Below are 12,638 nucleotides of genomic sequence, written 5' to 3'. Positions count from 1 at the left end.
TTATAATACTCGATTTTTCATTAATTTATATGAATTTCTGTGAGTAATCTTGGCCGTATGACATAAGTAATGACGATTTTCAAGAATCAGAGAAATCTTTTAATGTCTCTTTCTACCTCCCCACTATAAAACCCTTCTTTGCATTTTCTGCTATATCCCGCTTATGCCCAGTGCCCATAGGCTACAGCTCTATTTCCCATTATTGGAAAGATCATGTCAAGTTCTCAATGCTTGGAGAACCCACCAATTCTGAACCCAAATTATGGGTTGGGTACAGTTCAAGAACTTGGCGGTCTCAAGGCTTATATCACTGGTCCTCCTGATTCCAAGCTCGCCATCCTTCTAGCTTGTGACGCCTTCGGTAATTAATATCAAATATTTTGTTTTCGAAACTGTTAATTTCTATATGTTTCTTTGTAAATTTCAATCTCTCGGTGTTTGAACATTTTGCAGGATTTGAAGCACCTAACTTAAGGTACGGTCTAACTCTGTAGTTTGTGGAACAGATAATTGACTTGAAACTTGCTTATTTATCAAAGACAGTTCCATATGACTAGTTCCTGTGGTCAGAGATGCATTTTCAGAGCCAAATTTCAGTCTGCTGCTCATCGGTGCTTGTCTATTTCATTGAGCATATACATTAAAAAGAAAAATCAGATATCAATTATTGCTGATATCATACTTAACTGCAAATGAGTTCAAGCATTGTAAACACCCAAGTTATTAGTTATTATCATTTAGAGGAGATAAATCCCATTCATTTTTTCAATTGGATTGACCATATTTTGGAATACCATGAGAAAACCAACTGTTGCTTTTGTTCTGCCGCAAAGGAAGCTAGCAGATAAAGTTGCAGCAGCTGGATTCCTTGCTGTGGTTCCTGATTTTCTCTATGGTGATCCTTTTCAACTAGATAGTCCTCAATTCAATCGAGAGGCCTGGCTGAAAATTCATGACACAGTGAGTTCGTTGATCAATCTATGCTATTATTGAAATATGAATGGATAATGTAGGTTCACATGAATTTATAGAGTGCAGTATGCTAATGATAGGAAATTAACTATAAGGGGCAGGCACGTACTTAGGCCTACTATTAACTAACCTTAAGTTAAAGCCTTTGATAACTGCTTTCACATTTGAATGCACTTTCTTTGCAGGCTAAAGGATGTGAAGATGCCAAAGTAGTGATAGCTGCACTTAAAAACAGAGGCATTTCTGCGGTAGGGGCTGCAGGTTTTTGCTGGGGTGGTAAGTTGTTCGAGTTCATTGCCACCATTGTTAGGATCTAATAGTCTCAATCTAACCAATCTAGTTAGAAAACTTTCCGTGGACTCTAATCAGCTGCTATTTCCCCTTTGGCATTGCCTGCAATTGTTTCAGGAATGGTGGTTGTAAAACTAGCAAGCTGTGATGATATTCATGCTGCAGTTATATTGCATCCTGGTTGGATTACAGCTGATGAGATCAAGGGTAAGTAATTTAGCCTTCAGAATTTCAACTGGATTTGCAATACTGATTGATGGGACATTGATCGTTTCAGCGGTTAAGGTGCCAACTGCAATATTAGGTGCTGAAATTGATCAGATTTCCCCACCAGAACAAATGAAAGAATTTGGAGAAATATTAGCAGAAAAATCTGAGGTAAGTAAGCCCTCAACTAAAAGAAAATTTCTGGCATTCTCAACACGCTTAACTTTGGTTTTTGCTACATGTTTTTGTTTACCTTCTTTTTGGCTTAATGCCTTTAGTATTGGTTTTTCAGTTTGAGAGTTATGTGAAGATATTCCCTGGAGTTGTTCATGGATGGACACTTAGGTATAATGATGAGGATGATTCAGCTGTCAAGTTTGCAGAAGAAGCTCATTTAGACATGTTGAATTGGTTCACTAAGCATGTAAAGTGAGAATTATGTGGGTGTATGTGCATTAATAAGAATTGAAGTTGGGAAAATCATAGAATGAGAATGGGTGCAAGAGAACTGCTTATTTCTTACTGTAGAAACCAAGTATAGTTGAGCATTGAAACTAAACAAAGACAGTCTTCTGCACTATGTCACCTTATATATAATTAGCCTCTTCAAGACACCTCAGTGGCAGAATGTTTGGATTATTTCTCAATTTGTTTGTCATCCTTGCACAGGCCACAACTTTTTTAACTTTAGAATGTATTGTGCGGCCATAAATTTATACTCATTGTAGATATATATTGTAAGTTTAAATTTCCCTCTCATGATTTGTATCAGGAAAAAGATTATAAAATATATTTGAAGAATCAAACATTGAAAATTCGCAGTAGCTTTACTCATTTACAAAATAAATTTAATTTTGTTGATAACTATCTTTAGATAATACATTATAATTTTATCATGGTGAAAGAAACAAAGTGCAAAGATAAGGTAAAGAAAATAAAAATGAAAGTAAAGTAAGGTAAAAGTAAATAAGAATAACTACAGAAGGCGCCATTAAGTAGTTCTCAGTCATAACTCAAAGAAATGGTTAAACAAGATTGAAAATTACAAATTAACTATCTTAAACGCCTTGTCGTTTTCAAATCAGTTGCTTATTAAACTGTCGTCTCAGATAAGCCCCTCGTGACGTAAGTGGTGACGTTGCTGAATTCTGTCTCATTGAGAACATCGAATCCTTATAATATTTCCCTCCAGTTTTCCTTGTAAGTTTCAGTTGCCAGTCTTTGACTCTTTCACCGATAACCAATTATCACTTGAGATTAAGACAGTACCATGTCAAGCTCTCAGTGTTTTGAGAACCCACCAAGTTTAACCTCAACTTGTGGAGCAGGAACAGTTCAGGAATTTGGTGGCCTCAAAATCTATGTCACTGGCCCTCCACATTCCACACTCGCTATCATTCTCATTTCTGATATTTTCGGTAAATATGAATCTTTGCATTATTTCTTTTTAGGTTAAATTCGGTTCACTTTGAGATGGGTGTTCTTTATTTTTTAGATGAAGGGTGAGTGCCTTTCTGTTGGTCTTGAAAGCTGGTATTATGATTTTACTTATTTTCTTGAAACATTTTGCAGGGTTTGAAGCCCCAAATCTGAGGTATGATGGATTTGAGTTTTTTTTTTTATTTTTGCTCTAACTGTTTGGAAGAATCAGTCTTTTACTTGATTGGAATGTAGATGGTAAAATTAGCTCTAGAGAGATTGATATAACTAACTCGCTCAATAATAAAGCTATGGCTTGAGTTTTTGTTCAACATAAAATCGTTTCAATACAAAATGAGAGTTGTCCATATTTTGCTGCTACTGTGCCTACTAATGATTCTGAGTTTTGAACAAATATTTAGAATTCCTTTTGTCATTATTTGGAAGTTATAATTTAGAACAGACTTTAGCTGATATAAAATTATGCTTAATCCTGCTTTTGACTTATAGGGTCCGTTCATGGCTTCATGCAGTAAGGAACAATTTTTTGTTTTCTTATAACTTGGCATAACACAGTCCATTTTCTGTTTATGCTATTAGGAACGAGCCCTGCCTAATGAAGGAATGAGAACAAAAAAAAAAAATTGTTATTACTTGCTTTCTTAAACACCAATATTTCTAGTATGCTTATCTTTTTCTTTTTTCTGGTCATCTTTAGTATGCTTGTCTTACACTTATATGGCACTCCTCCTTTAGCATTATTGAAGTAGATCTGATAAGACTTTAGTTGTGCATATAACGTATCAAAATCAGTTGTTCGGTTGTTCTTGTTATAAAAGGAAGCTTGCAGACAAGGTTGCAGCTGCTGGATTCTTCGTATTGGTTCCTGATTTTTTCTATGGTGACCCTGTTGACCTAAATAACCCTGAATTCGATCGCGAGTCATGGAGAAAAGTTCACAACGCAGTGAGTTGCTTGACTCAGTATATTATATTGTGGATGGCTTGTTACTGAAATAATGTGCACGATGTTATAGAACACTTTTCGCATGCATGCATGAATATGGGAGCATGAGAAAGTAGGTAAAAGAAACCTGTTTCACTTATGTAGTTATCAAGTAAATGAGTATTTATATGGACTTTACAAGCAGAAAATTGAGAAGAAACAATATGAAAACAATTGAAATACTTCTGAAACAGAGGTTGCCAATGTAAGACCTTTGTAGCAAAGACAGACTGAATTATGTTTACTGAACTAATTTTGAGGTTGATCTCTATTATTCCTTTACAGGACAAAGGATATGAAGATGCCAAACAGGTAATTGCTGCTTTAAAATGTAAAGGAGTGTCATCCATTAGCGCAGCAGGTTTTTGCTGGGGAGGTGAGCTGTAGCTTTCTCTTAGCTGTATAGTTTTCTGAAATCTGAACAAACAAGTATATGCACGCGTAGAGAAAATATTTCAGCTGATAAGATTTGGCTTGGTCATGTTCTTATCAGGGAGGGTAGTTGTGAAATTGGCAAGCTCTGATGACATTAAGGCTGCAGTTGTATTGCATCCTGGTCGACTCACTGTTGATGACATTAATGGTAAAAGTATCCACCAGTGTACTATTATTATTATTTTTATTTCATCTCCTTTACACGTTTCTAACATATTAGTAACTGATGGCATGTTGTTTCAGAGGTGAAAGTTCCAATTGCTTTCTTGGGTGCTGAATTCGACCATGCTTCCCCACCGGAGCAGTTGAAACAGTTTGGTGAAGTTTTATCTGCAAAGTCTGAGGTATATGAACACTTATAAAATGCAAGCTTGGGCTTAAAAACTGTTAGGTTTGTAATTTCTTCTGACATGTATTTTGGGCATCAGAATTGATTCTTTGGTAATATTGCAGTTTGATAGCTTTGTGAAAATATTTCCTGGTGTGAGTCATGGATGGTCAGTGAGGTACAATGTTGAGGATGAATCTGCTGTCAGGAGTGCTGAAGAGGCTCAATCTGATATGTTGAATTGGTTTACTAAATATGTCAAGTGAGAAGTGTGAAACTGGCTTCTACGCAATATCAACAGAAAGAAAAAAAGAATGGTTTATTATAAATGCCTGTGAAAGACAATAAGAATAGGCTTGAATCATCCATTCTGATTTATATGACTAGCATGCTTTCCAAGGAAACACTCTCTAATAATAAAATCTTGAATTCCAGAAGGATTTCTAGTAAATGATGAGTTACCATCTTCTCTGTATTTCAGTTAATTTCATGAATGTACCTAGATAAAAATAAAAATAAAATAAAAAAAATAAAAATGATTTGACTTGTCCTCTGCACCATTTATGACCTTATCTATGTGCGGTCCAAAAACTTATCCACTATCCAGATGTTCTCTGCCGAAGCCTTGGCACTGAGTGATTAGTGCCACGTTCAAAAAGCTTAGCTGATTTCTTTTCTTTTGTTCTTCTTTTCCCCGTCTCTTGGATAACTTAAACTGATAAGAGGGAATGATAAAAGATTAACTATTAACCTAATTTTTTCAAATGTCACTGCTTAATAAAACATGTTTAATGAAGTGAGAATTAGAAATAAAGAATTATAAAGTTGGGTTGGCAGCAAGCTCAGGTGCATGCCATTTTTTTCAATTTTTTTCCTTTTTTTTTTTTTTCTTAAAAAAAAAAACCTTTTTTTAATAGTGAAACACAAAAGAAAATACCATTACGAAGAACAAATCCGGCACTGGAATACCACTGCTAATATATATATATATATTCTTTTTTTTTCATATCGATGATTTTCAATTCTCATAATTAACTAAAATTTAATGTAGGTCGTCATTATTTATATGTGTAAAAATATTTTTATATATATAATTATCAAATTTTGTATTGGTTTTTATGATATTTTGTACTATTATTACTTTTAAGTTTTTGCTCAAAAATAATTTCATTAGAATTCAAAAATTAAAAATAAATCATTGTTGACCAAGTAAATAATGTAATAGATGATGCAAATATAAATATATTAAAAATAATTAACTCTTTTAAATATTTAACTTTTTTATAATATTTTACATTATAAAATTTTACTTAAAGTAGTATATTCTTTTCCTCAAATTAAGTATAACTAGTCGTTTATTTGTGTGTTGCACAACTATTATTATTATTATTATTTAAATTATAAAGTTGAATTGATAAATATAATTTAATAAAATTTTTAATTTTTAATATTACTTTATAATATTTTAAGAATAATAATAAACTAATTATTTTGAATGTCTTTAATTTTTTAAAAAATTTTAAACTTTAATACAAACAAAAGATTATATTGAAAATATTTATTAATTAATTTTAATATTATATAACTTAATACTATAATTAATATTACTATTTTTAGAATTAAAAATTTATTATATAACTAAGATATTAATTTATTAATAATATAATATTAAAAATATATTTTAAAATGTTAGAATATTACTTAATTAAAAATTAATATATTAGTTAATATAATTTTAAAATATAATTTAATAATATTATTATTTTTAAAATAAAATTATTATCCCGATTGAAAAGCTATTTATTAATTAATATAACATTAAAATATAATCAAAATATTATTTTTTTAAATAAAATTAATATCATTATCCCGATTGAGAACTATTTATTAACTGATATAATATTAAAATATAAGTAATATATTTTTTAAAATTAAAATAAATATTTAATTAAAAATATAAATTAAAAAATATAATTCATATAAATTTAAATTTTATGTATCACAAATAATATATATATTAAAATAATAAATTTACGTGTTAAAATAATTTTAAACTCTAAAAATTTATATATATATATATATATATATATATATATATATATATATATATATAGTAAATCTAATCGTTATTATCAAATAATAATATAAGAAACAATACAAATATGAATTTATTTAAGAAATTTAACTTTTGTCTTTATGATATTTTATACTATTGTTGGTTTTTAGATTTTTGCTGAAAATAATAATTTTCGGTAAAATGCAAAACTGAAAATAATTAAATAAAATAAATTATAATTGATCAAGTAATACATTTTAAAATTTATTATTAGTTTCAAGTTTTTGCTCACAATAATAAATTCTAGATATGAACTAAAAAAGATCAAGTAAAATAAACCATAATTGACCAACTAATGATGTAAGAGATGATGCAGACAAAATTGGGTTAACATTCCAGCTTCCAGGGATTAAAGAGACGGTCCTTTGAAACAAGTAGGTGGGTGAGTGAATCATCGTGGTCATCATCATCTTCATCTTCTTCTCTTCAGAATCCTATTCTATCTGTTGATTTTCACTTCTACTTAAGTTGATTCGATACAAAATACACAAATAGAAAAGAAAATGTCAGGACCTCAATGCTGTGCTAACCCACCAACACTCGACCCAGCCAGCGGTTCTGGCCACGTTGAGAAACTGGGCGGCCTCAATTCTTATATCACTGGCCCATCTGACTCCAAGCGTGCCATTCTTCTTATCTCTGATGTTTATGGTACTATTCATTCTCTATTCTTGTAGTTGTTCGGTTTTTCTGGTATTGTCCTTTTACTTATATTTCAATCAGGTTCGTATCTTTTTCATTCTGTTGGGTATTTTTCGTGATTCTCTTTAAAAGGTTGTCCTTAGTTTCGGCAATGATAGCCTTGATGGGAGTTCTATTGTTATAGCTGTTCGGTTTTCCTCGCATTATTATTGCATTTTCAGTTCAATCAAGTTAAAAGGTTTTTAATCTGTTTGGGGTTTCTCCTGATTTTCTTTTATGGATAGTTTTTAGTTATGGTAATGGTAACCCTGATGTGTGTTTCTACAGTTCCTGTATTTTTGTAGTGGAGGTGTTTGTAAGAGTAGGTTCTTTTATGGTTTAGTTATATATGATTATGTTTTAGTTAGTTCTGATACTATTTGTGATTATTCTGAGTCGTTTTATTTTGTTCTACTGGATGATAATTATTGGCTTTGACTTCACAATTTTGATTATCATCTACTTATCCTATATGTTTGGCTTTGAACCTGCAGGATTTGAAGCTCCAAACTTGAGGTATGGGTGTCTCTCTCTCTCTCTCTCTTGCTTCTCTTTAGTAATAGCTGTTAAAAAAAAAGTAATATCTTTATTGGTCCTGGAAAACTAATTATGAGGTTTATTTGTCCTGGAAAAGATGTTTTATCTTTATTGTGAGTCCTTTTGTTATCTGTGATTTAAAGTAACACTGGAATATTGAGAAATGTGATGTTTGCGTGAATGAACTATTTTTCCATTAATTGAAAGAAAAGAACTATTAATCCATAGAAGAAGTGAAAGACAAAACAAAGAAATCAGAATTGTGGGTGATATTTGCTTTATATGGATGTGACTTGCCTGGCAGTGGTACGCTAGGCTAATACTCCATATGTTATTGTCCTTTCTATACATCTACTCTATAACCTAATCTCTTCACTCTTAAAGAATGATCCATTTCTTGTTAAGTATGTAACGTTTTGAGTACTGATGTATGCTATTGTGAACTGTGAAGGAAGCTAGCAGATAAGGTTGCAACTGCAGGATTCTATGTTGTTGTTCCTGACTTCTTCTATGGAGACCCCTATGCCCCCGATAATGCAGATAGACCCATACAAGTTTGGTTAAAGGATCATGGAACGGTAAATCTTTTTTCTGCAACATTTAAAAAATCATGATCCTATCTTATTATTATGTCAATTTTAGTTATGCAATGCTAACTTCTCAGTATTATGTTTCTCCAATATTCTTCCAGGATAAGGGATTTGAAGATGCAAAGCCTCTGGTGCAAACCCTAAAGAGTAAAGGTGTATCTGCAATTGGAGCTGCAGGCTTCTGTTGGGGTGGTAAGTTACATAGTATACCTTGATTTTTATGGTTTTTAATTGTGAGTTTTATTAACAATCTTCTCAGACAATCTTAATGTACTATTACATTTTAAACTAGTTAACACTTTTTTTTTTCTCGAAGATAAAAGATGCTAAATTAAATATATAATTCCTTTCTTTTACTCATATTTCGACATATCTGTTGACCTTGTTAATGTATTCTGGCTACTTCTCAGCTAAGGTGGTGGTTCAGCTAGCAAAACCCGAGTTCATCCAAGCGGCTGTGATGTTGCATCCTTCCTTTGTCACTGTAGATGATATCAAGGGTAAATTTTGTATCTAACTGTTTCAAGGCTGTTTTGTATCTCTTTAGGTTGATAATTTGTATTTTTGACAGCTCTTTTGATTCAACTTTGAGAAAAGAGCTTCATATGGAGCTTGTATACCATATAACATGTGAAAATCCTGGTAGGCCTGGGGCCCTGATTTACACCATTTTTGAAGCATCATTTGTCACTTTTGCTCTTCTTGTTATACTTATGGGTGAAGGTCATTATTTTTCTGAACTGGATGCCAGTTATGTTTAGTTGCATTTTATTCTCAAAGCCCTTTATATTCTCCCACCATACTGGTAGACACTCTTCTCTTCCTTATGTTGCTTTAATTCCTTGAATGTGAACTCTTGTTCAGATCAATCCCGTCTTTTTTGGACTTTTTTTCAAGGAAATAAAGGGAAAAAAGTGGAAATAGACATCCATTTTCCCAGTGTATGGGGTGTTTTTGTGAGAGGAAAAGATGAGTGAAGGGGAAGATGAATACTATAAGAACAATGATTAGTTTGTATTCAATTACTTATAATATTTTTGCAGCGGTTGAGGTTCCAATCTCAATACTGGGAGCTGAGACTGACCACCTTTCGCCACCAGCACTTGTGAAACAGTTCGAAGAGGTCCTAAACGCTAAATCTGAGGTAGGAAGACTTGGTGCCTTTTATCTAATTTTAAAGTGTTTGTTTGCTTTCAATGTATTTACTTAGTGGCCAGCATTTACAATTGGATCTTCGGATGATGCTATCCTGAGCAAGCTAAAGTAAACAAGAAATTCATCACCATGTTGCAGCATATTGTAGTGTTCTCTGGTCATAATTCTGCTATTACAAACTGGGGAACTCAATTCATTTAGGGTTTGAAATGGATAAGCTATTAAGCACAAATAGCTTCTCTTTTTTTTTTATCCTTCTGAGAATGACGCAAATTATTGATGTTGGCATAAAGCCATAAAGTATAGAGGTGTCCTTTGAAATTTGCATCTCATACATTCAACTGTTCTTAGCATGGTGGTGACATGGTGTGACCTATCCAGATTTACTTATGAACAGGATTTAAGATCTCTGGTCTTTGTTATGGATTTGTTATGATGAGGACTAATCTCCTGCATATAACTTCTCAAACATCCAATATGCTCTCTACTGTCTAGATATTTGTGTTTCAGGTTGGTGATCAATGATGTTTGCTTGTTTCTAGGTTGGCAGCCGTTGCAAGATATTTCCCAAGGTTGCTCATGGGTGGACTGTGAGGTACAATGTTGAAGATGAAAATGCCGCAAAGTGTGCAGACGAGGCCCATGGAGACATGATTGAGTGGTTCACCAAGCATGTCAAGTGAAGTGAAGAGCTTGTTAGATGATAAAGGCTCACAGGCTGCATGTAGACTGCTCAGTATTATCAGGAATCTACCTTTTTTAAATAAATGAACGGATTTGTGGTTCGTTCTGGCTTTAAATAGTTTGGATAGTAGGTGGTGGCCAGCCCCATCTGTAACTATCATTACAGTTGCTGTTATTATTACGAATGATTAAGATTACATTTGTCACTATAGCCCACTCTCTTGCTAGGGCTGCCTATCTTATGTCAGGTCAGGAAGTTTGGGTGACACCCTCCCTTTACTTTTTATGTATTGGCTTTGAATTTGGTTTACTGTAATCCTTTTTCATTTTAAAGAAAATAGCGGTTACATATGTGGAATGTTCTTTGAGATTTTATTAACATTATGTTATCATATGCCAATCATAAGGGCTATTAATCGGACGGATTTAAGGCATACAATTGTTGTTGACTGGTTGTATTCTCTTGTCAAGTTTCAGGTTTATTTAATTTTACGAAAACTTGAGGGATAAAAAAAGAACAAAAGGGCTACAGCCTGCAACCCTTTAGACAGGCCCAAGAAATCCAAGTACCCGAGAATTCTATTATCTACGTTTTGACTCCCTGTTTCTTTATTTACAGAGGTGCTAGCTCCGTCTGTATACATGAACACGTACAGAGCGATTCATTTTCTTGCTAGGCTCGATATAAAGGGCCAATTATATGTTGGATCGAGGTATACTATGCATTCTATAACTCGGTGTTTAAAATGTTATTGTTTTATTTAATTGATGGGACTGAATTTAAATCGCACGGGTGAGGGTTCTTTTCTAAAATAATGCCATATTTTATTTTTATCGATTTATAACAAAATTGTGAGCTGGTTTTGGTTGTTTGGCTCTATTTTATCTTCTTTATTTTCTATTCCCGATTATTGAAACCTTCAAATCGATTTTATGCTTCAATCTTTTCTTAGGTTTTGGTTCTATGGTTTGTAATTTTGCTGTTATTCATTCTTTATCTTCTTTTTTATTCTCTGTTTCATAATGTTGTTGTTCTTTTTTTTTTTCTTTTCATTCAGATATTTACCGATTTTTACAAGCTGAAATTTTTCATTCTTTCATTTTTTTTGTACTTGTTTTCTTTTTAAATTCATTATTTTATAGTGGAATTGATTGATAGAGGAGTTAAAGGTTGAGAATTTAAAAAAATTTATCAACAAATTATTTGTGTAGTTAAATATTCAACTATAAATCTAGATTCAACTTCAAATACTGATAAAATTTAAAAACATACACATAAGTTGTTAAAAAAAATATAATTATGTCTAGAAACTACAGGTTCATAATATTTATAATTTTAGTTTAATTATCGAAAGGAACAAATTCATTATGTACAGAATTGAGGTTCATTATGTTTACACTGTAAATTCATTATGTTTGCACTAAAAGTTTATTATATATGAAGTGCAGGTTCATTATGTACAACATTTAGTTTCATTATGTTTACATTACAGGTTTATCATTATATTTATAATTATAATAACACATACATTGTTGAAATAAAATAGGTTTGTTATGTATTAAACTGAGGTTTATTTTATGTGCATTATATGTTCATTATTATATTCATCATGTTTTCTATTTTTACAATTAATAATGATAATAATGCATGTTTATCACAGTATAATATTAAGTTCATCAAATATTTTATATATGTTGAAACAATATATTTATTATTCATAGATTATAATGAACAGATTCATATCTTCTGAAAAAATATATTTGACAAGCTAAAATTATTCATGTTTTGTTTTCTATTCTTATTTTCTTCTTAAGTTCATTATTTTGTGGAGAAATTGATTAATGAAGTAGTGAATGGATATGAATTTAAAAATTGTAAAAAAATAAATTATCTCTGCAAAAAGAAAGGTAAAACTTTGTCTCTTCTCTTTTTTTCTTTTCTTTTTTTGCAAAAAGTACCATTTTTAGAATTCAATATAAAAAAGAATTCTTTAGTCTACATATGAAAAAAGCAAAAGGAGTGCAATTTCATATTTATTAGTTCAAAACAAAACATTAAAAAAGAATGGAAATCCTTTTTATATATTTTCTATTCTATATTATATGTATTTCTATTTTATATTAGAAATTATAAACAATAAACGAAATTAAACCCTTTCTCATGTCAAGTCAAATCAGATTATTCTAACCTTTTATTTTTATTTGTTGCACAGCTAAA

General features: G+C 31.4%; 3 protein-coding genes across 3 annotated transcripts; all 3 read left to right on the top strand.

Moving 5' to 3' along the window:
* Nucleotides 1-57: 57 nt before the first annotated feature.
* Nucleotides 58-2,084, top strand: LOC8261480 (endo-1,3;1,4-beta-D-glucanase). The gene is made up of 7 exons (XM_002516745.4): nucleotides 58-361; nucleotides 454-475; nucleotides 834-960; nucleotides 1,158-1,248; nucleotides 1,381-1,470; nucleotides 1,541-1,641; nucleotides 1,763-2,084. The coding sequence occupies exons 1-7, from the start codon at nucleotides 214-216 to the stop codon at nucleotides 1,901-1,903; spliced, it is 720 nt and encodes a 239-aa protein (XP_002516791.1). The 5' UTR covers nucleotides 58-213; the 3' UTR covers nucleotides 1,904-2,084.
* Nucleotides 2,085-2,659: 575 nt separating this feature from the next.
* Nucleotides 2,660-5,203, top strand: LOC8261481 (endo-1,3;1,4-beta-D-glucanase). Its single transcript, XM_002516746.4, has 7 exons — nucleotides 2,660-2,888; nucleotides 3,043-3,064; nucleotides 3,729-3,855; nucleotides 4,180-4,270; nucleotides 4,388-4,477; nucleotides 4,573-4,673; nucleotides 4,783-5,203. Exons 1-7 carry the CDS (start codon nucleotides 2,741-2,743, stop codon nucleotides 4,921-4,923), a joined length of 720 nt encoding a protein of 239 aa, XP_002516792.1. The 5' UTR covers nucleotides 2,660-2,740; the 3' UTR covers nucleotides 4,924-5,203.
* A 1,882-nt stretch (nucleotides 5,204-7,085) lies between these two features.
* Nucleotides 7,086-10,771, top strand: LOC8261482 (endo-1,3;1,4-beta-D-glucanase). The gene is made up of 7 exons (XM_002516747.4): nucleotides 7,086-7,424; nucleotides 7,949-7,970; nucleotides 8,443-8,569; nucleotides 8,683-8,773; nucleotides 8,992-9,081; nucleotides 9,625-9,725; nucleotides 10,279-10,771. The coding sequence occupies exons 1-7, from the start codon at nucleotides 7,277-7,279 to the stop codon at nucleotides 10,417-10,419; spliced, it is 720 nt and encodes a 239-aa protein (XP_002516793.1). The 5' UTR covers nucleotides 7,086-7,276; the 3' UTR covers nucleotides 10,420-10,771.
* Nucleotides 10,772-12,638: the final 1,867 nt, after the last annotated feature.

Source organism: Ricinus communis, chromosome 9 (genome assembly GCF_019578655.1).
Source record: "Ricinus communis isolate WT05 ecotype wild-type chromosome 9, ASM1957865v1, whole genome shotgun sequence".
Taxonomy (NCBI): domain Eukaryota; kingdom Viridiplantae; phylum Streptophyta; class Magnoliopsida; order Malpighiales; family Euphorbiaceae; genus Ricinus; species Ricinus communis.
Note: the sequence above shows the minus strand (reverse complement) of the source record. Positions and strands in the feature narration are given on the sequence as shown.

Excerpts from the sequence above, each read along its gene's own strand:
- LOC8261480 (XM_002516745.4), top strand. The coding sequence starts at position 214 with ATGTCAAGTTCTCAATGCTTGGAGAACCCACCAATTCTGAACCCAAAT. Across the intron at positions 961-1,157 it reads GGCTGAAAATTCATGACACA|GCTAAAGGATGTGAAGATGC; the intron begins GTGAGTTCGTTG and ends CTTTCTTTGCAG. Across the intron at positions 1,642-1,762 it reads TATTAGCAGAAAAATCTGAG|TTTGAGAGTTATGTGAAGAT; the intron begins GTAAGTAAGCCC and ends TTGGTTTTTCAG.
- LOC8261481 (XM_002516746.4), top strand. The coding sequence starts at position 2,741 with ATGTCAAGCTCTCAGTGTTTTGAGAACCCACCAAGTTTAACCTCAACT. Across the intron at positions 3,856-4,179 it reads GGAGAAAAGTTCACAACGCA|GACAAAGGATATGAAGATGC; the intron begins GTGAGTTGCTTG and ends ATTCCTTTACAG. Across the intron at positions 4,478-4,572 it reads CACTGTTGATGACATTAATG|AGGTGAAAGTTCCAATTGCT; the intron begins GTAAAAGTATCC and ends ATGTTGTTTCAG.
- LOC8261482 (XM_002516747.4), top strand. The coding sequence starts at position 7,277 with ATGTCAGGACCTCAATGCTGTGCTAACCCACCAACACTCGACCCAGCC. Across the intron at positions 7,971-8,442 it reads TTTGAAGCTCCAAACTTGAG|GAAGCTAGCAGATAAGGTTG; the intron begins GTATGGGTGTCT and ends TGAACTGTGAAG. Across the intron at positions 9,726-10,278 it reads TCCTAAACGCTAAATCTGAG|GTTGGCAGCCGTTGCAAGAT; the intron begins GTAGGAAGACTT and ends GCTTGTTTCTAG.